We start from the raw sequence: 23,048 nt of genomic DNA, 5'->3' as shown, positions 1-23,048 counted from the left end.
ACATTTTTATTTAAAAGACATCCAATGGGGAGTGTTGTAAATATATATTAAAGTAATGAGACAAAACTCTTTACTTCATTTATAATTAGGAGATAAAAAATAGAGTAATTAAGAAAACTTAATTCTCATTTATTGATTGAATGTAATACATTTATTAATTGAATGTAAATGAGCTTATAAATAGCACCTTGTAAATGAAAATTAAACAATAAAAATTTTCCGTATTTTTCATCCACTTTTTACTTATTATTATTGTTTTTTAATTTTTCTATAACAATAACAACTATTTTACTAAATTTATACTTTTTTTTCTGCCAAAGTATGTTTATTATACTTAAATCTTTTAAATAAGCTTTTTTTCCTTTTTTCTTTTTTTACATTTGCGCTTGATTAAATTGAAGTGAATATTAAAGGTAAACAAATTTATCGAATCTCTCTCAAGTCTAATATTAAATAAATCAGTTTTTATAAAAAAATTATATATTTTAAAAGTGAATAATTAACGATAATTAATCATTCTCAACGGTTATATATCTAATTAATTTAATAATATTTTTAAAAATTTTAATAGATTTAGTCCTAAACAATTATATATTATTTTTAATGAAAAAAACGAAATCAAAGTGAATAAAAAGAGAATTTATTATTGTAATGATTAATCATTTGTTTAGATATTCCAAAAGAACTTTAGTATAATTTTGAATTAATGTGAAAATCTTATTGAAAATGATTAATTTTTGAAATGATTTTTGATGAAAATCTATAATGTCAAATTTTCACTTTACAATAATATGTTTTTATTAATTTTAATTTACTTTAGGTGGAATTCTAGTATTAGTTCATATATATATATATATATATATATATATAGAAGTTGTAGGTTCAATTTCTATATTTTAATTTTATTAATTTTAGTTTTAATATTTTTGAATTAATTGATATTAATTTTATATTTTTGATATTTGAAATTTTAGTCTTTACTCAATCGTAACAATTAAATTCTTTTGATTAAATTCAATTATTATGCTTATGGTTACATTTTAGTCTAAGCTATTATACTTTTCTAATTGTGAAATTTTAATCTTTACGTAAATGACAGTCATTAATTTATTAATTAAATTTTATTGAATAATATGTTGAAACACAAACCGGCATGGCATTATACATATGATAAAATATTTGTCGATCAAGTTTTGAAAATAGTAAAACTTAATTAATTTAATGATTATCGCTTTTTGAGGACAAAATTTTACAATCTAAAAAAGTATAGAGACTAAAATACCAAATAAAAGTATAGGGATTAAATCCATAATTTTGTAAAGTATAGGACTAATAACAAAAATTAACCTTTATTTTTAATTACTAATATAGTTATAATTTTATAAATAATTTTAGTTTTATTATAATTTTATAAATAAATTCAATTTATAATGACAAGTTCTTATTATTTATTATACTAATTTTGTAGTTGTTTAGTTCATTTGCAACATCAAAATAATTTGATAATTATTCTGCAAATTAATTTAAACATATTAAAAGTGGATAACTTGAATAGAACCTAAGTAAAAATAATTTTATATTTATCATATTTGTATAAATATTGTTTATCATTTATGATAACTCTAATATCTTAAAATTATTTGTTTTTATTTTAGTAGGATTTTTAGTTTATTTTATCAGTTAATTTTATTAGATTTTAAGAATTTTATTTCATTAATGTTTTAAGTTAATTATATATTTATAGTGTTAAATTGAACTAATTTTTAATGTATTCTTATCTAATATAAGTTCAACAAAGCATGAGAAAAATAGCTTGACGTAAACAAATTTCTATTTCAATGGAAAATGTCTCCACCTCAACAAAAGCAGGCACACAACTCTCCATTTCAACGGAAAATGTCTCTGCCCCAACGAAAGCAAATAGATGACTTTTTGCTCCAATGAAAAGAGCGACACATATATATATGATAGTTTTTTAGAAGTTACAATTTTTAGGGGTTATTAAAGGGGTAAAAAGAAAAAGAAAAAAGAAAAAGAGCTACCCAAATTTTCACGCATAAAGAATCGACGGATTTCAACAAAAAGACAAAGTTTTTTCATTACTTTTCCTTCCTGTTTCCTTTTATTATGTTTAGTTATTGTTTTAATTTTAAGATGTTTCCCAAGTTCTCCATCAAGTAAATCTCTTCTCTAAGGTTAGATAGAGGTCATGCTTAGTTAATTGAATGCTATTTATTTCCATCTCTTTTTACTGGTGACAGAGTTTAGATTATGTATTTGTTCTTATTCTTCTCTGGTAATAGTCTGGCCACCTATTAGTTTGATAAAACTTAAAGAAATCAAAATATGACTTTTCGTTGTAGGTCTAGAATGAATAACACTTGGTCTTAATTAGATGAGTCAATTCATGATTATTAGGATAGGAATATACATGATTACTTTGGGTAACCATATTTGAGGTAGTTCTTAATCAATTTGGTCTACATTATTGACATAAGAAAATAATGATGTGATTTGACAAAAAAATCCAAAACTGGCCCAAACTTGAAGGACCTAAATGCAAAATGAGAACTTTCATGGCCCATGCAACATTTGCATGTGGGCTATTAAGGCCTAAAAATCGTCCATATTAGTTTAATAAATGCACAGCCCTTTAATCTTAATTTAAATGTGTGTTTGATGTGTTTTTAATGCGTCTTAAAACATGTTTTAATGTTGTAGTTCTTTAATTAAGTTTTCAGTTGAATAAGTGCATTAGTTATAGTATGTTAATGTGGAGCGCTTAAGTTGAATAAGAATTTGAACAAATTACAAATGTTTAAATATTCATTTATTATTGTTTAGGTGACTATTCAAAGGACCAAGGAGGGCTCTTTAAATTCTGTTCAGTTTTTTTGGTGCACTTAAAGCTTATTCATGACACCAATTAAAGGGAGGAAAACACAAGCATTAAGGCATTCGGTTTAGGGGAAAATGAAAGGGCCATAACTAGCACAATAAATGAGCATTAAACATTCATGAATAAGATGACTTTTAAGCTATACATAGAATAGTGAAGAGACATAACCTTTCAACTACAGATGGTCAAGTGAAGAGATATGCTTTTTAAATTATTCACCATAAGTTATGGATTTAATTTAATTTAATTGCATTAGATGAATGTGTTAATGGTTAGTAATGGTGCCGAATGTGAAAGGTCATCTATAAGTCTATATAAACTAGAATTTGAACATTTGTAAAAGACTTTTTGCTTGAATTTAAAAATCAGACTTTTTGCAAGAAAATTTTCTCTAAAGTTGTTCATTGAACTATTTTTGGACTTATCAAATTTTCTAAGTTTGTGGCGTTCAAAATTGTCTTATAAATTCGTTTTCCATCTTGGGGTGTGGCGATTTCAGTACACCAAGGTTCGAGTATTCTGTCAAGTTTAAGTGAGTCGTAATTTTAATATAGCTACGATTTCTTAAAGAATTTAAGTACTTCGAGTCAAAGTTTTCACCGTTTGAACCATTTCGAGATGATTCTTCATATTGAGCTATTTTTCGAACATCCAAGCTCGGGAAATTGTATCATATAACTCAATAGTTGAGTTAAAATAGTTCTTTAATTGCTCAGAAGAGAATTAAGGGAATTTTAATTCTCCAAGTTAATAATCTATTAGGATAAATTGGGAACAAATAGATCAATTAGCTAACGCATTGGATGAAATTGTAATCCTAGGGTTTACTATTGATTGTTTATTTGATTTAATTTGCATTGCTTATTTTTATTTACTTTTAAATTAATTAGAAATTTTATTACCGATTAATTTAGATAGGTTCTAGAGTAATATTTAATAATTGGCATTTCAATTAATAATAACTCTATGATTGATATTTTATACTACTTGAACAATATGTATACTTACATGTGTGATTTTCAATCAACAATCTAATATATATGTATATATAAACACGTATATTATTTTATTTTCTATTTAATTTCTTTAAATGAATATAAAGTTTATAAAAGCATCCCAAATTAATTTGAAAGCTATAGTTGATACATAATTAAATATATATATATATAATAAAAATCAATTATTTTACATAATTGATTTATTTTTGTTTAAATGTGGGAATTATTTTACATTTTAAATTTTAATAATATCATCTTTAAAGTTCAACATGTATTCTCCCTTAAAAGTTCAATATAATAGGCAATTTTCTTTAGTATGGTATAAGGTATAATATTTATCTATAAAATTTTACATCTTTTAATAAGTACAACAAAAATAATAATAGATAGAGTAGTTTCACTTTAAAAGTTGTAATGATATCTTAAACAACTATACACTGTATTATCTAAAGGGATCAACATTTATTGATTCAGACAACAAAAATATAGAAAACGAGACGTATAAAAAAGTACATACAAATAATTTATTTTAAACTTAAAATAACATTATTATTTAATACATTAATAATAAAATTTATTTATTTATGTAAATTTTATATAAAAAAAACAATGATGATTTGAATAATAACGAATACCAATAATTACTTATATTAAATTATATGAAATAAAAAATATTAAATAAATAAAATTGTTATAAGTATATATATTCACGTGCGACTTACACATCAATTAGACAAGTTAGATGAGTTTAGTTTTCAGTCAAAGTCAAGTCAATATAAATTCAGTGATGATGAATTCTAAATTTGAGTTATTTAATATTCGTATCATTTTAAATTTAATTTATTTAAAATTAAAATTAAATTTTTCTAAATTTAAATATTACAGAATAATTAACAATTTATTTTAAATAATAAAAATAAAATTACATCCGAAAGCAGACTATCTTTGTTTTATTGTAACATTTTTAAGATTTTGATTTTGAAAAATTGAAAAATTTATCTTTTGACTCTAAACTCAGCTTTGCTAAACAATCACAATACTTAATAAAATTTTAAGTTATTAATTTTGAGTTGAAGTTAAAGCTTCCACTTTTATGATTAAAAAGTTTCACTTTTTTGGAGGGGATAAGTGTGAAACATGAAATTACTAAAAGAAAATCTGCAAAACCAAATATAATTTCAAGTTTAGTTCTTATAAATTGTTTAGATTTTTTTGTTCAATTTGACATTTAACGTCAAATTTATCTCAACCATCATTATATTATTGAACAATCACCACCAAACAATTATGCTTTACTGCAATTTTCTCTTTGCCTAACTTTGATTTTTGATTATAAGTATTGAATTTTAATCCTCTTATTTTGTCTTCTAACTTGTGTATTTTGCTCTTCTGCACTTAGTTATCATCGCCCTTTAGCTTAGCTCTTTCCGCCATTATCAACAATGCAAGCTCTTCAAGCTCCTACCCTTCGAGCTTCCCCATTAAACCCTCTCAAAAAACCCAACCCAAATCCCCATTTTCGCTATGTATTCACTCTCCCACATCGGCCAACCAAGAGATTCACTTCCATCACCGCTTCATCCACCACCGTTTCGGCCCCCAAGCGGGAGAAGGACCCGAAAAAACGGGTCGTTGTTACGGGTATGGGCTTGGTATCCGTTTTTGGGAACGACGTTGATGTTTATTACGATAAATTGTTGTCTGGGGAAAGTGGGATTGGACTCATCGACCGGTTCGATGCTTCCAAGTTTCCGACTCGTTTCGCCGGTCAGATCCGGGGGTTTACTTCTGAAGGGTATATTGATGGAAAGAACGATAGGCGACTCGATGATTGCTTGAGGTATTGCATTGTTGCTGGTAAGAAGGCACTTGAAGATGCTGATCTTGGAGGTGATAAATTATCTATGGTAATGTTTTTGGATTCTGGGTTTTGTTTGATTGGATTGTTTTGCTTGTGATTTTTCATGTTTTGTTATTGAATTATTGAAAATCTTTTGAATCTTAGCTTGTTTGTGTTACTTGGATTCGGGTGTAAGCATAATATGTATTATAGTTAAAGGTCATACCTTTGTATCTATGTCACTTCAAGTAGAAAAAGAACGAAGAGTACAAGCAACCTAGGTTGTAGATTAAACCTAGAAATGATTGCTGCATAACTCTAGACTGCTTGGAGGCTCTCTCTTAAGGATGATTGTATGAACCAATTGACTTAAGCTCAGTGGCGGATCTTGAGTCTGGGGGACCTAAGTAAAATTTTCAAAATATTTTTGGAGGTTAATGAGATATTTTATCAACAAAATTGGGGGTCTAATTAATATATTTAAAAATTTTATGAGATTAATGAGAATTTGGAAAAAAAGAAAAACTAGAAGAGTTTATTAAAATTTTCAAAGACATAAAAGGCATAATGAAAATTTTCAAAAATTTGGGGGGTCAAATCAAAATTTTCAACAAATTTCAAGGAAAAGAATGAAAATTTCAAAAAATTTGGGGGGGGGGGGAACCAAGCCTCCCTTAGCTTCCATTTCGGTCTGCCCCTGATTAAGCTTCGGGTTTCTTATATGACTAAACATTCAATTTGTGATGCATCCACCAGAAGTATTCCTTTTAAAAATGTATTTAGAATAAAGATAAAATTATTGGCTATATTTATAATTCAAACACCAGATCAGTTGGATGCCACCTCATTACATGAACCAATTGAACTAAGCTCCGGACTTATTAGATTATGACTTTTACATTGATCATGTGACGTATCCACCAGAAATATGCCTTTAAAAGAAAGTTTGCAAAGATTTAACATCATCGGTTAAATTTATGATGTCTATGGAATGGATGGTTGCTTATGTGTTGCAGATTGATAAAGAGCGAACTGGAGTGCTTGTTGGAACTGGTATGGGCGGTCTTACTGTGTTCTCTGATGGTGTTCAAAATCTAATAGAGAAGGGTCATAGAAAAATAACACCATTTTTCATTCCTTATGCTATAACAAACATGGGATCTGCCTTGCTTGCAATTGAGCTTGGTTTCATGGGTCCCAATTATTCGATTTCTACCGCCTGTGCAACGTCCAATTATTGCTTCTATGCTGCTGCCAATCACATCCGTCGAGGTGAGGCTGATTTGATGATTGCTGGTGGAACTGAAGCTGCAATTATTCCTATTGGGTTGGGGGGTTTTGTCGCCTGTAGGGCATTGTCTCAAAGAAATGAAGATCCACAAACTGCTTCAAGGCCATGGGACAAAGAGCGGGATGGCTTTGTAATGGGTGAAGGTGCTGGAGTATTGGTAAGCTTGCATTCGTTACACACTAATCCTATAAATGCATTGTTTAACTTCTTGTTGGTTATTATGTTGCCTATTTCTGGTTAGCGTCTTGTTTTGTTTCCACGGGTGACTATCTCCTTTGTAATATCGAAATTTTTTCCCTCAAAGCACGTTGTTTGATACAGATGGAGCCTAACTATTATTTGATGTTTGGTGGAATGTAAGTATAAATAATCACCGATATGGGAACGGAGAAAAGATTTCAAGTTACGCATACATACTTTGCTTTCTTTTATCGCATTGAACTACGTGGTTAATGCGACTTAGTCTTGAGTTAATGGATTGGTACTTTTGCATAATGATTCTTGGTTTAAATCATACTTGGTTGGCCTTTTATAACGAGTTATTTCTTCTGCTTTCCAGGTGATGGAAAGCTTGGAACATGCAATGAAAAGAGGTGCACCAATTATCGCCGAGTACTTAGGTGGAGCTGTTAATTGTGATGCTTATCATATGACTGATCCAAGAGCCGACGGTCTCGGGGTGTCTTCATGCATCGAGAGAAGCCTTGAAGATGCTGGTGTGTCCCCTGAGGAGGTGATTCTTTCTGCCTTTTAACTTGATTTTCTTTACGAATACAGCAGGAGTAACCCAGCTTGGTCTGGTATCTAGGATATTTCTCATTTCCCGTCGTATGTTGTATCTTCAATTCTTTCTTCCCGGTTTGCTGACAACTTTAGAAACTTTTGTTTCCAAAAAATAAATTCCATATCACCAATGAATTCTCTGGTCAATCTCGTACAAATACACATCAAATTAGCTTCTCATTACCTAAAAAGGCAACAAAGTAGCAAACTAAGCAAGTTTTTTCTCATTTCAGGTTAATTATATCAATGCACACGCGACTTCAACTCTTGCCGGTGACCTGGCCGAGATAAATGCTATTAAGAAGGTATTCAAGAATACATCAGAGATCAAAATCAATGCAACGAAGGTACCTTCCTTTTTTCTCTCATGAATTTCGCAAAACTCGAGATGAACATGTGTAATGTTGCTCGTTTGCTGATTGCTAATTGTTTTGCTTCTTTTTTGCAGTCTATGATCGGCCATTGTCTGGGTGCAGCAGGTGGTTTAGAAGCCATTGCCACTGTGAAAGCCATTACAACAGGATGGGTTCATCCAACCATTAATCAATTTGTATGTACTTCTAGTTGCCTTTTTAACACAGAGTTTTCTTGTATATGTACTCCGTAAATGCTTGAAGTGCCTCATTTTTTCAATGCAGAATCCAGAGCCTTCAGTTGAGTTCGATCCTGTTGCCAATGAAAAGCAGCAGCATGAGGTTAACGTTGGTAAGACTCTCGAGCTATGTTACTCAGATTTAGGTGTATGTGTCTGGCACGGGTATATTCAATTTTATTATAAGATTTAAGGTCCTCAGAAGATCATATCATATTCATATCTAGATATGTGTCAGGCACATGTGCTAGATGACAAGTTCCTATTACAATTTATTTGTCTCTTTCTCCTCTTTTACGTATATGGAGAGTCCTCGGAGGATATATCCTCATACCCATATCTGGATACGGGTTGGATATACTTGTTCAATGATAAATTCCTATCACAATTTGTTTGAGTATTTGGATACTCCTCGGAGGACATATCCGGATAGGGTCAGATATACTTGTTCGGTGACAAGTTCCTATCACATTTCTTTCTCCTCTTTTACTTAAAGATTAGTTGATTTCGACCTGAACCCAAAGTTCTAATTGATCTCTATATGATTCAGCAATATCGAATTCTTTCGGATTTGGTGGACACAACTCTGTGGTGGCATTTTCTGCATTCAAGCCATGAAAGTTTCATCATTTATTAGGAAAAAGATAGAATCTTTGTTCATGACAGCTGAGGGACTGCTTCAATCTTTGTAAGATTTCATGAGAGCCATTTTTCATCATTAGTTTTGGTATAATTTTGACTTGGATTTTAGCTACCCTAAGAAAATTGTGTACCCCTATTTATATTAGTTGATTTATGAGGGTAATGATTTTATTGAAGTCAGAACAGATAGCCGGATTATTAAACCGGTGTAATTGTACCTAGAATCTCATTTTTATACTCTCTGATCCCACCTGAAATTACCCCCTCAAAAAATCAAAACTATACCCGACTTTGACTTAATGTGACATGTCACAATTTTTTATTTTATTTTATTAAAATAAAATATTATTTTTATTGTAACAAACATTAATATCATATAGTTTAAAATTTTATATTTTAAGTCATGAAATTTTAATGATTGAAGAAAAAGGGAATACAGGAACATAGAAGTAATAAACGACTCCACTGGGGATCGAACCCAGAATCTCTGGTTCCGTAGACCAGCGCCTTATCCATTGGGCCATGGAGTCTCTTTGGAAAATTACAGCATCAAAAACACACTAATTCTTTTTAATCCCTAAAGTATATAAACTTGCTGTTGGGAGAATTCTAATTTTTATATGGACATTTTAAACCTTAGGGCGCTTGGGAGGATGAAAATAGTTGGTTAATAATGAATTAATTTAGGCTCCTTTTAAAATAGTTTTCGAAAATAATTTTCTTTGAAAAATTAATATTTTTAATGTTTGAATGAATTTTGTGTAAAATATTTTTATTATTTGATAAATTTTTAAAATATTTTATAAAATTTGTTTTCAATGAAATAAACATATATTTGATTTTTTTTATTTTTATTGTTTAATTGAGTTTATTTTATATCTATAAATTTATATTTTACATTATTTTTGTAAAACAAGTACGACATAAATATATTTGTTATAAAATATTATAAAATCTTATAATACAATTTACTTTTAACAATTAAAATTTATTTTATAATTAAGAAAATATTTTGTAATAATCAATATCATATATAAATTTAATAATAAATAATGCTTAATTAAAACTTAATTTAAATTACACTATTATATATATATATATATATATATATATATATATATATATATGAGAGTACATATTGACACACTACAGTTGTAAGAGATAAATGAAACTAAGCATTATTTAAACAAATACTCATATTTATATAATTAAAATATCCATATTTTTATACTAGGTTAAAATATGTTATAAGATTTTATACTCTTTGTAAATTTAAAATTCAGTCAATGTACTTTTATTTTTGGGTTAGTCCTATTTTTTAGATATCAAAATTCGTGTTCAATTATTAGCATTATTAAAAATATTTTGTTAAATTCATATTCATTGTAACATCATTTTTAGTTACATTAATACCGAGTTTTTTATTTAAAATGTGATATCAACAAAATTGAAGAAAAAACAATATTAACAATTGGATTTGATTTTTAAATGTGAAAAGTAGAGAGACTTACAAGGACTAAATTCAAAATTTGTGAAAAGTGCATAGACTTATGACATATTTTAATATTTATGCTACAAAATATTTATTATTAATATAAATTATTATTTTAATAAACATTTATTATTAAAATAATAATTTATATTAATAGTTTATTATATGATTAGATATAGATAATTAAATAGGTATGCTTAGTAATATTAAAAATTATGAATAATTCAAACTAATTTCCTCCTGTTTTTATAATAGAATGAGTTGAATATAATACTATAAAAATGAATGAATTAATGAAAAGAGAATTTGGCAGATGGCAGAATTACAACTTACCTTCATAACTGAGCAAAGATTTAAAGAGAAAAAGAAAGGTAAACTTGTGGCGAAGGTGGACTCACCAGTCACCGTTTCTCTCTAATCTTATGGCCACTCCTCTGTTCCTCAGAAACTCTCTATTCCCTCCTCTCCACCATTCCTTTCTTTCCTTCCCCAAATCTTCTTTCCCTTCGTTTCCCTCCTCCATTAAATCAAGGCCTCTAACTTCTACCATGGTAATCCCCATAACAAGTTCCCACTTTTCCCTTTTCATTACCTTTTGTATTATCCCTTCTTGAATTTGCTTTTCTAATGTTTCTGTTAGATGAGAGGAAGTGAAATAACAGAGGAAGTTTCCGAAACCAAAGAGGCAGTAAATGTGGATACAAAGAAGAAAACTATATTTGTAGCTGGAGCAACGGGTAGTACTGGGAAAAGGGTCGTTGAACAGCTACTTTCTAAGGGATTTTCAGTCAAGGCTGGGGTTCGTGATTTGGGGAAAGCTAAAACTTTGCTTTCTAACGACAACCCATCTCTTCAAATTGTTAGTTCTTTTCTCTTCTTTAAAATTTTGAATGTGTTTTAACTTTGATATGGTACTGAAACTTCAATGGGTGGCTATAAATGGTAGAATTTTTTTTTTTTGGATAAATTTAGGGAAATTTACTAAAGAATCAAAGGGTTCTTCAGCTTCCGTGATCTTTGTTGCTTGAGAGAAATTTGGGTGTTTATAGCTATGTTATTTCGTAACTACTGTCCACCATGTATTCGATAATATGATCCTTTGAGAATGTTTGAAATGCATGAAAATTTTGGATATCCGTACCGGATACTTACATTAAAGCTGAAGTAGATTATTCGAGTTTATTTGGTTTTAGAAACTGTGAATGGCTGGTTTTGCAGGTGCAAGCAGATGTGACTGAGGGATCAGCAAAGCTAGCAGAAGCCATTGGTGAAGATTCAGATGCTGTAATATGTGCCACTGGATTTCGACCAGGATGGGACTTATTTGCTCCTTGGAAGGTCAGGTTTCATTTGAACATATAGCAATTTTCATCATTGATACGGGCTACGATCCTCTAAATATATACATTTCCTAAACTCACATCCGAGTTAGAATGACATGGTTAACATATATCCATATCCTTGCTGTTTTCTTCAGGTTTCCTTTTCGGAAGTTTGAGCTTTAAAATGGAGTTGTATGATGATTCTCTTGTTTGTTGATTGTCGTTCATAAAATCTGTGTATGCATTTTGGATATGATTTCCTTAATGTATTGAATTACACTCACTTCTTTAGATGTTGAGACCAACTAACCCCTTAGCCTGAGTTTGCTTTCGACTCGTGATACCATTTTCTGAGTTTAGATTGACTGAGCTTGCATGGAACCATAATGTAGCTATCTTCATGAGGGAAACAATTTCTTAAGCTTACCTTTTGATGATGGTCGGATAACGTCTGCAAATTCATTGCTGTTTGATCATTTGTTTGTATTTTACTAGCATGATTTGTCTAAGCTTGTGAATGATGTATGCATTTACAGCACTGGCGTTAGGTCTCTGGGTGCATGCTGATGTCCAACTCCAGCACCATTTGAACCCCTTTCTTCCCTTTTCACTTTTCAGCCACTCAGACCACCTAAATAGTAACGACCTTAATCTGACCTAGACAGATTTCATGTTTATGGATATTGTGATTCTATCCTGTTTTGCCATTTGATTTGTCCCCATTAGTGCCTTGATTCTTGTTTCCTATTATATATTGATAGTGTTAAAAGTTGTATGATTGCGAATTTGTGCCACCTTCCTTCGATAGTTTCAATTATGTAAGTTTTATTATGTCACCTAGGTTGATAACTTTGGCACGGTAAACCTCGTCGAAGCATGCCGAAAACTTGGTGTGAACCGATTCATTCTTATCAGCTCAATTTTGGTCAATGGAGCTGCAATGGGGCAGGTTTTTAATCCCGCTTATATTTTTCTCAATGTTTTCGGACTCACCTTGATAGCAAAACTCCAGGCTGAGCAATATATCAGGAAATCTGGGATTAACTACACAATCATAAGGCCTGGCGGGTTGAGAAATGATCCGCCAACCGGAAATGTTGTGATGGAACCTGAGGTAAACCATTTCAGTTTCGTTTTCTAGTTTCTTTTCATCTTTTCTCATGTAGGTTGGCATTCTATGTTTCTCCGACTCTTCATTTTTTCCGTTTGATTCATAGTATGAACACATAGGGACCGGTATGAGGTGGGATGGGATGTGTTTTTTGCTTACCTCTACCCCAAAAATTTTAACGAAAAAAAGCTTACCCCTCTTGAACTTGTTCTTCAAAGGGAAAAAAACCTTGCCCTTATGACCATTATATTGCTCCGACTCTTCATTTTTATTGAAATACTCGTGTTTGAGGTTATGTGTACGGAGATATGAGTCCATGACCCCCTTATAAAGGTGATATTGGTTTGGCTTGTTTTGGTTCAATCAAGTTTTTGAAATTTTAAAAATATTTTGTTAATTGTTTTTCACTTTTCAGAAATAAAGTGTTTATTTTAAGGTGAATATTTGATGCATTGTCATTGCATAGGTCTCATACATCATCAATTAATAATAAAATGATACATCATCATTGGTATAAAATAAAAAATATTGTTTAAAAATAAATATTAATTATAATTGTTATAACTTAAGCAAATACAAAATAAAAATAAAAATAAAACCTGAAACCCTAAGCTTTAAAACCCGAAACCTAAAATTATAATTAATATTTCATTATGTTGAAATAAAGTTAGTGGTATTTATTTTGTAAGTCCTTTCATATTTTTATTTTCCACAAAGTGTCATCTTATTATTAATCAATAGTGCATCATATATCAATCTTTATTATATTATAATTAGAAAAAACTAAAATTAGAGTAGTTTTTAAACTTATAAATCAAAAACCCTAAACCAAACCACATTCATTTACTTTTATCTAAACCCAAGCACTACAATTCCTATTAGTTTTCGAATTTTTCATCGTGTACTGGTTTCCTAATTTAGGTATTTGACATACACCCGAGTAACATTTGGGTATTGTTTCCTAATTTAGGACACACTTATTGAAGGAAGCATATCCAGGGACCAAGTTGCAGAGGTTGCAGTGGAGTCATTGGTTCATCCTGAATCATGTTTCAAAGTAGTGGAGATTGTTTCTCGTACTGATGCTCCCAAACGTTCTTACAAGGATCTTTTTGGTTCCATAAAACTAACATAACATTGTTGTTTCCTTCAATTTTGGGAGAACATATTTTTTACCAAACCAGACAATATCCTGTAACTTCTCACAATTGGTATTGAAGTAATCACGAGTTAAATTGTAAGAACCAAAGTGTTATACTGGGGTAGCTTTGTTTATAATTGTTAAATACCAATGTTATTAGAATTAGATAGGTAGTTGAATCGGTTCAATCATCAGTTTGTTAATTTGATCGGAATGATTGGTTCAATTAAAAAATTATTAAAAATTTTTTTATTCAATTGGATTTTTAGTTGATTCAATTGATTTGATGTCATTTTCGAGATCGATTGGATTTTATTAATATTAAAATGATTTTTTTAAAGACCAAATATAAATTAAAGATTTTATTAATGTTAATTTAAAGAAAAAACATCTCAAGCAAGAACGAAATTGGAGAGCATAAAAAGAAATACAAAATAAATTAGAGTTTCAAAGGAACCATGCAAGCATTGAAACTACAGCGACAAACACAGCGGAAGCACCCAAAGCCACCCCAGCACTTTCCATTGGCGACGGTGCAACTGCCCCTTGATCTTCCCTCACACCGGTGGCCGCCACTCCGGTGGAAAAAACAAGAACAGTGATATAAGCAACCAAAACCATAGCCATTTTGCTACCTTCCATTTTCCTAATAAAACAATTGAAGGAAAGCTATTGAAGTATATTTTGAGCCTTCTTGAAATTTGATTGAAATGTAAAGAGGTTTCAAATGGTTTTTATAGTGAAAGATAATGCTAATAAAGCATGTTCCATATCTATTTGGGTTAAATTCCTAAGATTAGTCTCTTTTTATTAAATGGATCAATTTAGTCCCTATAAAAAATATCTTGAAAATTATTAATTTTTCAATTCCAAACAAAAAGATTTTATTTACAAAACTATAAAAAACTTTAGAAATATTAATTCTATTAAATAGCAAATGTTAAATCTATTCTCATTTGATTTTATCGATTCTTTAGAGGGACTAATTTGATCAGATGCCTATAATAGAAGGATCTCTCAAATCCACGCACCTATTTATATTTTATAAAGAAGGAATAATCTAAGTATTTGCCAACTATATTGTGCTGGTTTAACTACAAACAAAATCATTTGAAGGCAGTGTGTTAGATATAATTTGAGTAGTTTTGGTTTAATTATTTAAGAATTAGATAATGATATTGAAAAAAGAACATTATTAGGGCATCTTCAAAGCATTATTTAACATTCAAGTAACATGGTGGGTAGCCCACCACCCCTTCTCTATATGTTAATTTCATTTATTATTATAAAAATAATTAATACATATTAAATTATTTTATATTAATAAATTCAAAAATTATATATGAGATATTAAATTAATAAATACCATATTGAAAAAGTACAATTTTTTTGACTATAAAAAAACTTAAAATCAACTTCAATTATAGGTTTCACATATTTTTTCATAATAATTAATTGATGTGTCAAAGATTATTTAATTGTCAAAATTTTAAATCGAGTTATTTTCTAATTTATTTATATATATGGAGTATTAACACTAATAAAATAATTTTACAAACGAATTAAAATGATGTTGTGTGTTACTATAAGATAATAAGTTAATCATAAAAGACACTCGATAATATCCTATATTTATTTGAGAAGGTTTTTATTTCAACAAAATAATTAGCCTATTTAATATATATATATATATATTAAATAAAGCAAGAAAATAGTGATTAAATAATATATAGGAAAAGGTTTTGGTTGACATTTTCATTGAAAATATTACAAAACACTTTGGGAGTTGGCAACAAATAACAATGGCAGTGGTTCTGTCCAGGCCTGGCTCCAATGTTTTTTATATTCTTACTCTTATATAATTATAATAAAATATATAATAACCTCGATTCAGAATCTGACCTGAAATATTTATGATTCAAATAATCTTAAACGCTCTATTTAAGTGGATAGACTGATCTTTGGAACATGACACCATTCTCTTTTCTATATTGACCTCCGTTGTTCGTTGATACAACGTATCAACAGATTCCTTCGAAAAATATTATTTTAAGTAATAAAATATAAAATTATTCCAATAAAAATATCTATAATAAAAATATATTAATAATATTGATTGAATTAAAATTTTAAAATATAGAAAGTAAAAGAAAATCTTTTAACTTTTTAAATATAAAGATTAAATATTTTATTAAAATATAGATAAATTTGGATATTAAAATAATATTAGTTTGTATTTTTATGCGATACATAGGTTAATTGTGTATGTTAACTTTATAATATTTTTAGGTTAATAGATAATTTACGCCTTCAACTTGTTCAAAAGTACCTAGTTGGTATATAAACTTTTCTTTTACCTAGTTTATCCTAAACTTCTCCAAAAAATGTTATATCTTTTAATATTAATTTATACTTTTTAAAAAAAAATTAATTTATGTCTGTCACATGTTATACTAAGAGATTGACACATTTCACTATAGGATTGGTCACCAGTGTCATGTCAGGTCTAACTAATAGTGTTAGTGCGAAGGTACCAACTTAGGAGATGGAATACAAATTTAGGTACCAATTAGATACAAAAAAAAAAAAGTTCAGAGAGAGTAAACTACATATTAACCATTTAAACAATGAAAGTAAGTTAAGTAAACATTGCAGAATAAAATCATAATCTATATGAAAATCTTTAATTACCTTAATTTGAATCTTTGTATTTTTTTACCTTTAATTGAAAATAAATATATATATATTTTTATTTTTTTGGTAGAAAAAATAGCCTTAAGTGATTACATTAATAAGCACATAGTGAACTCATGTAGAATTAATTCTATCCTCCAACAAGAAGTCACGCAGTGAAATTGAGGGTTCTTCAAAAGAGATCAATCCCACGCCACCGTTAAACCCACATTTTTCCATTTTATCCGTAACTTTGTTTCGAGATCACGGGATATGACGAAAACGGACTTTCCAATTCCGAGTTAATAACATATGGATAAGTCGTGACTAGAATAGTTTCCACTAGTAAGGCATTGTCACACTCCACGTCAGTTTTGTCTAAAATTCTTCTCCCAAGCTATGCACAATCATTCTAACACCACTCTTGCCTCAACTCTAAAAATTAAATCTTTACTAACCACCATCAAATAGCTATATAACCAGTTTGTATAAGAGCCCCTAAACACTTCTCCAATACAAACATTAAAAACATTCGGTGACCTTAGTTCATTCGTATTGAGTTTAATCTGTTCTCTATCCGGTGGTAACCAACACCTACAAATTACCATTCTAACTAGAGTGCAAAGGAGTGGTGTTCTAGCTCATAAGCTCCTTGCCCATGCAACACTTGAAGTCACAATCTCATGTACACAAATATTACTGTAACTTATAAGATTTTATGTATTTCAATATTAAAAAATTATATCTATAGTAACTTATAAGAATTTTTAGTGAAACCTATCAATTACAATTACAATTATCATGATGTTAAATGCATCAAACCGCAACATATTGTTTCCTTCTTTTTACAACCTTAAATTGCTGATATGATTTGCCATTAGGAAATAGAAGGAACTCTTCTACAAAAATTGTTTATTCTTTTTTTTTTTTTTTGGTAACATAAAATTGGATCGAGAGCCTAACTTAATCGAGATAAATTTACGATGCTTCTCAGCCTGTTAATGGCCCGCTACAAACTCATACATAATATGAAGATATGATCGTTCAATGACCATCAACATACATGAAAATCTTAAGGAAAAAAATTTGAATATACTTATGTCCGACATATACTTATAACTAACATTTACCTCCAAGTTTGAATAATATAGCCTAAAATTACAATGTACAAAAGAGGAAACCAGTGAAAGTGCTCAAGAAAAATCCCATTCATTTTCATTGCAGATAGAAAAGCAATGCCGGAGCCTATCATATGTTGGGTGCTCGGATGCATACAGCTCAATCCTGGCCGATAAAATAATGCATGGATCTCCTTTCTGGCGAGCCAGTCAATCAAGTCTGTTCTGTTTTTGATGCAGCCTTCAGTTTCTCCAGTTGTTTCCGAAGATAGGCCTGTCTGAGTTTCTCGCGACGAGCCATTGCTTGCTCTTGCCTTCGCAATTTAAGCTCGGACACCATTTCCCTTGCTTGATTAGCTTCTTCATGAACTTCCCTGCAAATAACCATAAAGGAATATATTTTAGCTTCAACTTTAAAGTTTCAAATTTCTAATAAAAGACTTTTCAAATCTTCAGTACCTTCAAAAATGTGTCAGATTACCATATTCATATATGAACTTTTTGATACCATGGAGTACATGGTATTTACCGTATTCATATATAAACTTTTTGATACTATGGATCAATTTCAGTCAGGTCTATCCAGTTCTAAAATTTTCTAGCCGCTTCAGGTTTGGATCATTTCGTGATCAGGTTAGTTTCAGGTTCAGGTCATTCAAGTTTGTCAATCGGTTTTTCAGATCATGTCGTCTCTGATATTTTTTATTTGGATTTGACACTTTGAGTTCTATTCATTTTCAGGCTCAGGTTGAGTGGGTTCGGATAGTTGACCTTTTATGGTCGAATTGGGTTGTGTTCGGTTCAGATTTGGGTTAATCGGATCAAGTTTTCAAGTCCGGGTCATAATTGACAAGTCTATGTAGTATGCCACTTCATTTGGCAATTAAGCAAAACATTTAAGCAAGATGAAACCAGATAGCCAGCTACTGGTTAGCAAAGAACTTAAAAAGAGGGGCATCAACTCAAACTTAAAGCTCCTTTTCCAAAACTTCACCAATCATACCTATGATAAATTTACCCATCATTCTTATTCATATACATAAATTTAGCTCAAATCCACAATGAATTCCATGAGAGGCATGTAGGTTAAAGATAGAAAGGGATGAAACATCATGCCACTAGGAGATTGATTCACTATACTAAAGTGGTTAAATCTTCAAGCCCAACCTATCAGTTGCACCTCAAATATGCCAAGCAAAGCTAAACCCTAAATCCGCACTCGAAATGATTGTCTAAGTCTAATTTGGGTGTATGTCGGACATAGCTATGCTAAATTTTTTTAAACTTCTACATATAATTGCTCAATCATAACCCATACTTGTATCCAACAAAATACTTTAAATGAAAACCAAAAGCTATAACCTATGTAATCCAGACTCGATATCCAGGTATGTGCAGAATACAGATTTGTTCAATTTTTCTAAACTTATTTCATCTAGTTGTTCGATCATACCCGAAAAACTCTAAGCAAATATTAATAACTTCGTAAAATACCACCAAACATTTCATCGAACAATAACTTGAATTTAACATAACATTTAACCAAAAAGGAAAGCTAAAAAGTAAAACCCTCACCTTACAAAGCGTTTATGTTCATCATTGTTAATGGTTCCACCAGTTCTTCCAGGCCCTACGAATTTCGTTTTAAACAAAGCATGGCCATCATCAATCTCACCACCGCCTTCATCTTCTGCTCCTAAATTACCAAAATCAGGATCGACTTTCGACGGCTCCGATTTTTCGAGCTCGAAACCCTTCCTGGAAAAATCAACACAATACTTCTCCTTATCTTCTTCATCAGATAACTCTCCCTTCACTAACTTATCATATAATTCAGCCTTCTTCTCCAATGCCGCATAGCTAACTGACCCATCGTTAACAGCTTTAAGCTCAAGCTTGTCCCTGTAACCAAACACAAAATTGAGAAACCCTAAATTGAAAAAATAAGCCCTAATTTCCCAATTAGGTTAACTATAGAAAGGGGAAACAGAAATTACTTGAGGGCGCGAGATTCGACGCCAGAGTTCTTGAAGGAGAAGGTATCTTGAGCGGAGATTTTTTTCTTGGCACGGTGGTAGTCGACGTCGGAACCGGTTAATTCCTTGGATTTCTTGGATTCTTCTTGGGATTTGTAGAGATGGGCTTTGAGTTCAAGGATGGAGGAGACTCCGACGCCTTCGATGGCGCGGTGTTTCTTGGGCATGATGGAGGATTCCGTCAGCCATCCTAGCGATTCCACCACCACCCTCTTCTTTCTCTCTTCCTCCGCCATCTTTTTCCTTTGTTTTGCTGTAATTGGTAAAGTTTCCACCGTTCAAAATCCCCAGAATTTAAAAGGAATGTCGTAAATATAATTTTGTCCCTAAAATTATGTAAATCATGTAATTTTGACCCTATTTTTTTATTAAATATCAATTAAGTCCTAAAACTTTATTTAAAAAAGGTTAAATCCTACTATTAGTCCCTGTACTTTACAAAAGTTTTTGATTTTGTCCATATACTTTAGTTTGGTCGTTTTTAATCGATGTACTTGTTGAATTACATTAAACGATAATTGTTAAATTCATTAAGTTAAATTCTGTTATTTTTAAAATTTGATATGGCAAACATATTATCGTAAACTATCAATAACACCTTCGCATTTCACATACTCTGAATGGCCAAAAATCAGGCAGGGCACATTCTATGATATTTGGATTAACGTATAATATCAATTCAAACTACAGTGCATAGTTATAAATTTTGTTATCTACAAAATTTTAAATTCCAAATCATTGCATAATTATTATAGGTTTGAAAATTTCAATAACTAACACTTGCTTTTGAGCGTTGATCTAATAGTAGCCGAATATCCTCGAGTTGCTTCGGTAGTCCCACATAACTCGACTCATAGTTTTACCCACTCAAACAATATGTTAATTCAAACATATAATAAATAAAAAAACATTTACCATGGTAACTATATATTATTATCAAATGAATTTTACCTTGTCCCTAATGGGAATGTATAAGGATCGTTCACTTAGGGACATAAAAATTGTAGCTGCCACCATGCCCATGCCCATGACTGCAGCAGGAGCAGACAACCATCGATTGATATCTTATTTGATTTCGTCGCCTGACACAACTCCCTATACGATGTGACAAACACGGTTGATCCCCACTCAGTCAACCACATTCTTTGAAGTCGACTAGGTATATTACCCACCTTATGTGTACCAAATTTCAAAATTTATCAAGCATTAGAATGCCTTCGATTAACCTCAGAATGAATGCTCAGACATATTATTCTTTGACAACATCAGTCGCGTCCGTAAGAAGGTCTTTGAAATTATCTTCCAACCATCTCATCTCTATTCGGTCACCTTAAAACTTATTTGGTACCTTCCCCAAAAATGCCTCGCAAATGTCCTCTTTACAGAGAACGACCACTACACCCTTAACGACTGACCCATCCACCGATAAACTGAATTGTAAAGCTACGTCCTCGAGTGTGATTGTACACTCACCATATGGAAGATGGAATGTGTGTGTCTCAGGTCTCCATCTTTCCATCAACGTGCTGATGAGTGTAGGATCCAATTTACAACCGCCAAGCATATGAGACGCATGTAAGAATCATGCATATTGCAAATAATCACGAATTTCACAATTTGGTCTCTTTAATAAATTGTGTATGAATACCTCCAAAACACGATTATCACCTATTTATATAAACAAAATAAAATATTTTAAAAATTAAAAACTTTAAAATAAACTTAATTGAAAATTGTCCTTACCATTACTTTAAAATAGCGTGGAAACCATGTATTTAAAACACATATGTTTGTCTAAAAATAACATATAATAAATAATGAAACGTAAGGATTGAAATTAATAATAATAACAACACATATACAATATGTATGAAACTAAAATAAAAATAATTTAACATGTGAGTAAAAAAATTGAAATAGGTAAATACATCATATTAAAAATATTAAATGCATTCCAATTTTTGTCTTGGTATTTTCTTTTTCTATAGCACATCAAAAAGTTATCCAGTTAGTGAAAAGAAAATTTAATATTAAAATTCTATTTTTAAAAATTAAATATCGAGTTGGCTTATGACACAAACATAATCAGTGATATTATCTATATACATAAATTTGGTGAGAGAAAACATTTTATGCTAAAAGTTAATTTTTTTTAAGTTTACTTAGGAATTATTATTGTGTAATGGTAAAAAATTGTTTATAAATATATTAAACACGAGTGTCATCCTTGGACATGTTAATTTTAGTTCTTTTATTTTAAAATTATATAAAAATATGAAAAACAAAAATGTTATCAAAATAATAATAGTAGTAATTTAATAAAAAGGCATATTAGTCATTTCCTAATCTAGTTGATACCTAATTAACTCGTGACACCAATTCAATTAGAAATTTTATTAATAGTATAAATATATATTATATAATAAGCCTTGCCTTTAATGTTTTATGGTTTATGAAAATATTTTTAATAAAAGTTTTTTTTATAATCAAATCAAAAGCTATAAAAATTATATTTACTTAATTTAAAAATTATAGTTAATTTTATGTGATTTTCTTTCCATATCCTTTAATTTTAAAATTTTTATGGTTTAAGTATTGTTTAATAACTCAAAAATTAAATAATGAAAAATTTTAGTATAGAATTTATTATAGAATTATTTTTATATTAGTAAACATTATGTGTCTAATAAAATTATGTTGTTTGATAATAATAAATCTTGATTTTTAAAATTACTTACTTGATAATTTTTGTGGTCAATACTTATTTGATAATTTTACTTTTATTAATATGATATTTTATATTATTTTGGATAAAATTAAATAGAATACTTTGAATCTATTATTTTAACAAAAATAAAGATATAGTTTATTTTAAATATATATTTTTAAAATAAAATCATAACAATATGTTTGGTTGGTTATTATGGAATCAAACGTAATGAAATGCTATTCTTTGGGGATGGAAATGAAATAGAATGAGTATTACAATAGTTTAGTTTGATGGAATGGAATCAATATAATGATAATATTCCTATATTTAGTTCAAAGGAAGAGACGCTCTAATAAACTAAGAAAATGGCAGAAGTGATCAATACGCCCATTAACAGTTT

At 29.8% G+C, this 23,048-nt stretch overlaps 3 protein-coding genes and 1 non-coding gene across 4 annotated transcripts; 2 read left to right on the top strand and 2 right to left on the bottom strand.

Annotated features, from left to right (window-relative positions):
- Positions 1–4,939: 4,939 nt before the first annotated feature.
- LOC108457480 (3-oxoacyl-[acyl-carrier-protein] synthase I, chloroplastic-like) lies at positions 4,940–9,282 on the top strand. Its single transcript, XM_017756568.2, has 7 exons — positions 4,940–5,804; positions 6,754–7,185; positions 7,588–7,761; positions 8,045–8,158; positions 8,260–8,361; positions 8,450–8,516; positions 8,954–9,282. The coding sequence occupies exons 1-7, from the start codon at positions 5,340–5,342 to the stop codon at positions 9,019–9,021; spliced, it is 1,422 nt and encodes a 473-aa protein (XP_017612057.1). The 5' UTR covers positions 4,940–5,339; the 3' UTR covers positions 9,022–9,282.
- A 220-nt stretch (positions 9,283–9,502) lies between these two features.
- TRNAR-ACG (transfer RNA arginine (anticodon ACG)) lies at positions 9,503–9,575 on the bottom strand. The gene has a single exon. It is a non-coding gene; the product is annotated as a tRNA-Arg (tRNA).
- A 1,251-nt stretch (positions 9,576–10,826) lies between these two features.
- Positions 10,827–14,219, top strand: LOC108454517 (uncharacterized protein At2g34460, chloroplastic). The gene is made up of 5 exons (XM_017753005.2): positions 10,827–11,088; positions 11,178–11,396; positions 11,756–11,875; positions 12,701–12,973; positions 13,941–14,219. Exons 1-5 carry the CDS (start codon positions 10,960–10,962, stop codon positions 14,103–14,105), a joined length of 906 nt encoding a protein of 301 aa, XP_017608494.1. The 5' UTR covers positions 10,827–10,959; the 3' UTR covers positions 14,106–14,219.
- A 3,542-nt stretch (positions 14,220–17,761) lies between these two features.
- LOC108454414 (uncharacterized protein At4g18257-like) lies at positions 17,762–20,249 on the bottom strand. The gene is made up of 3 exons (XM_017752868.2): positions 19,900–20,249; positions 19,478–19,804; positions 17,762–18,276 (listed from the first exon to the last, which is right to left on the bottom strand). The coding sequence occupies exons 1-3, from the start codon at positions 20,172–20,174 to the stop codon at positions 18,117–18,119; spliced, it is 762 nt and encodes a 253-aa protein (XP_017608357.1). The 5' UTR covers positions 20,175–20,249; the 3' UTR covers positions 17,762–18,116.
- Between the last annotated feature and the right edge of the window lie 2,799 nt (positions 20,250–23,048).

This window comes from Gossypium arboreum, chromosome 9 (assembly GCF_025698485.1).
Source record: "Gossypium arboreum isolate Shixiya-1 chromosome 9, ASM2569848v2, whole genome shotgun sequence".
Taxonomy (NCBI): Eukaryota; Viridiplantae; Streptophyta; class Magnoliopsida; order Malvales; family Malvaceae; genus Gossypium; species Gossypium arboreum.
The sequence above is the reverse complement of the archived record's forward strand: the minus strand, read 5'-3'. Positions and strand labels throughout refer to the sequence as shown.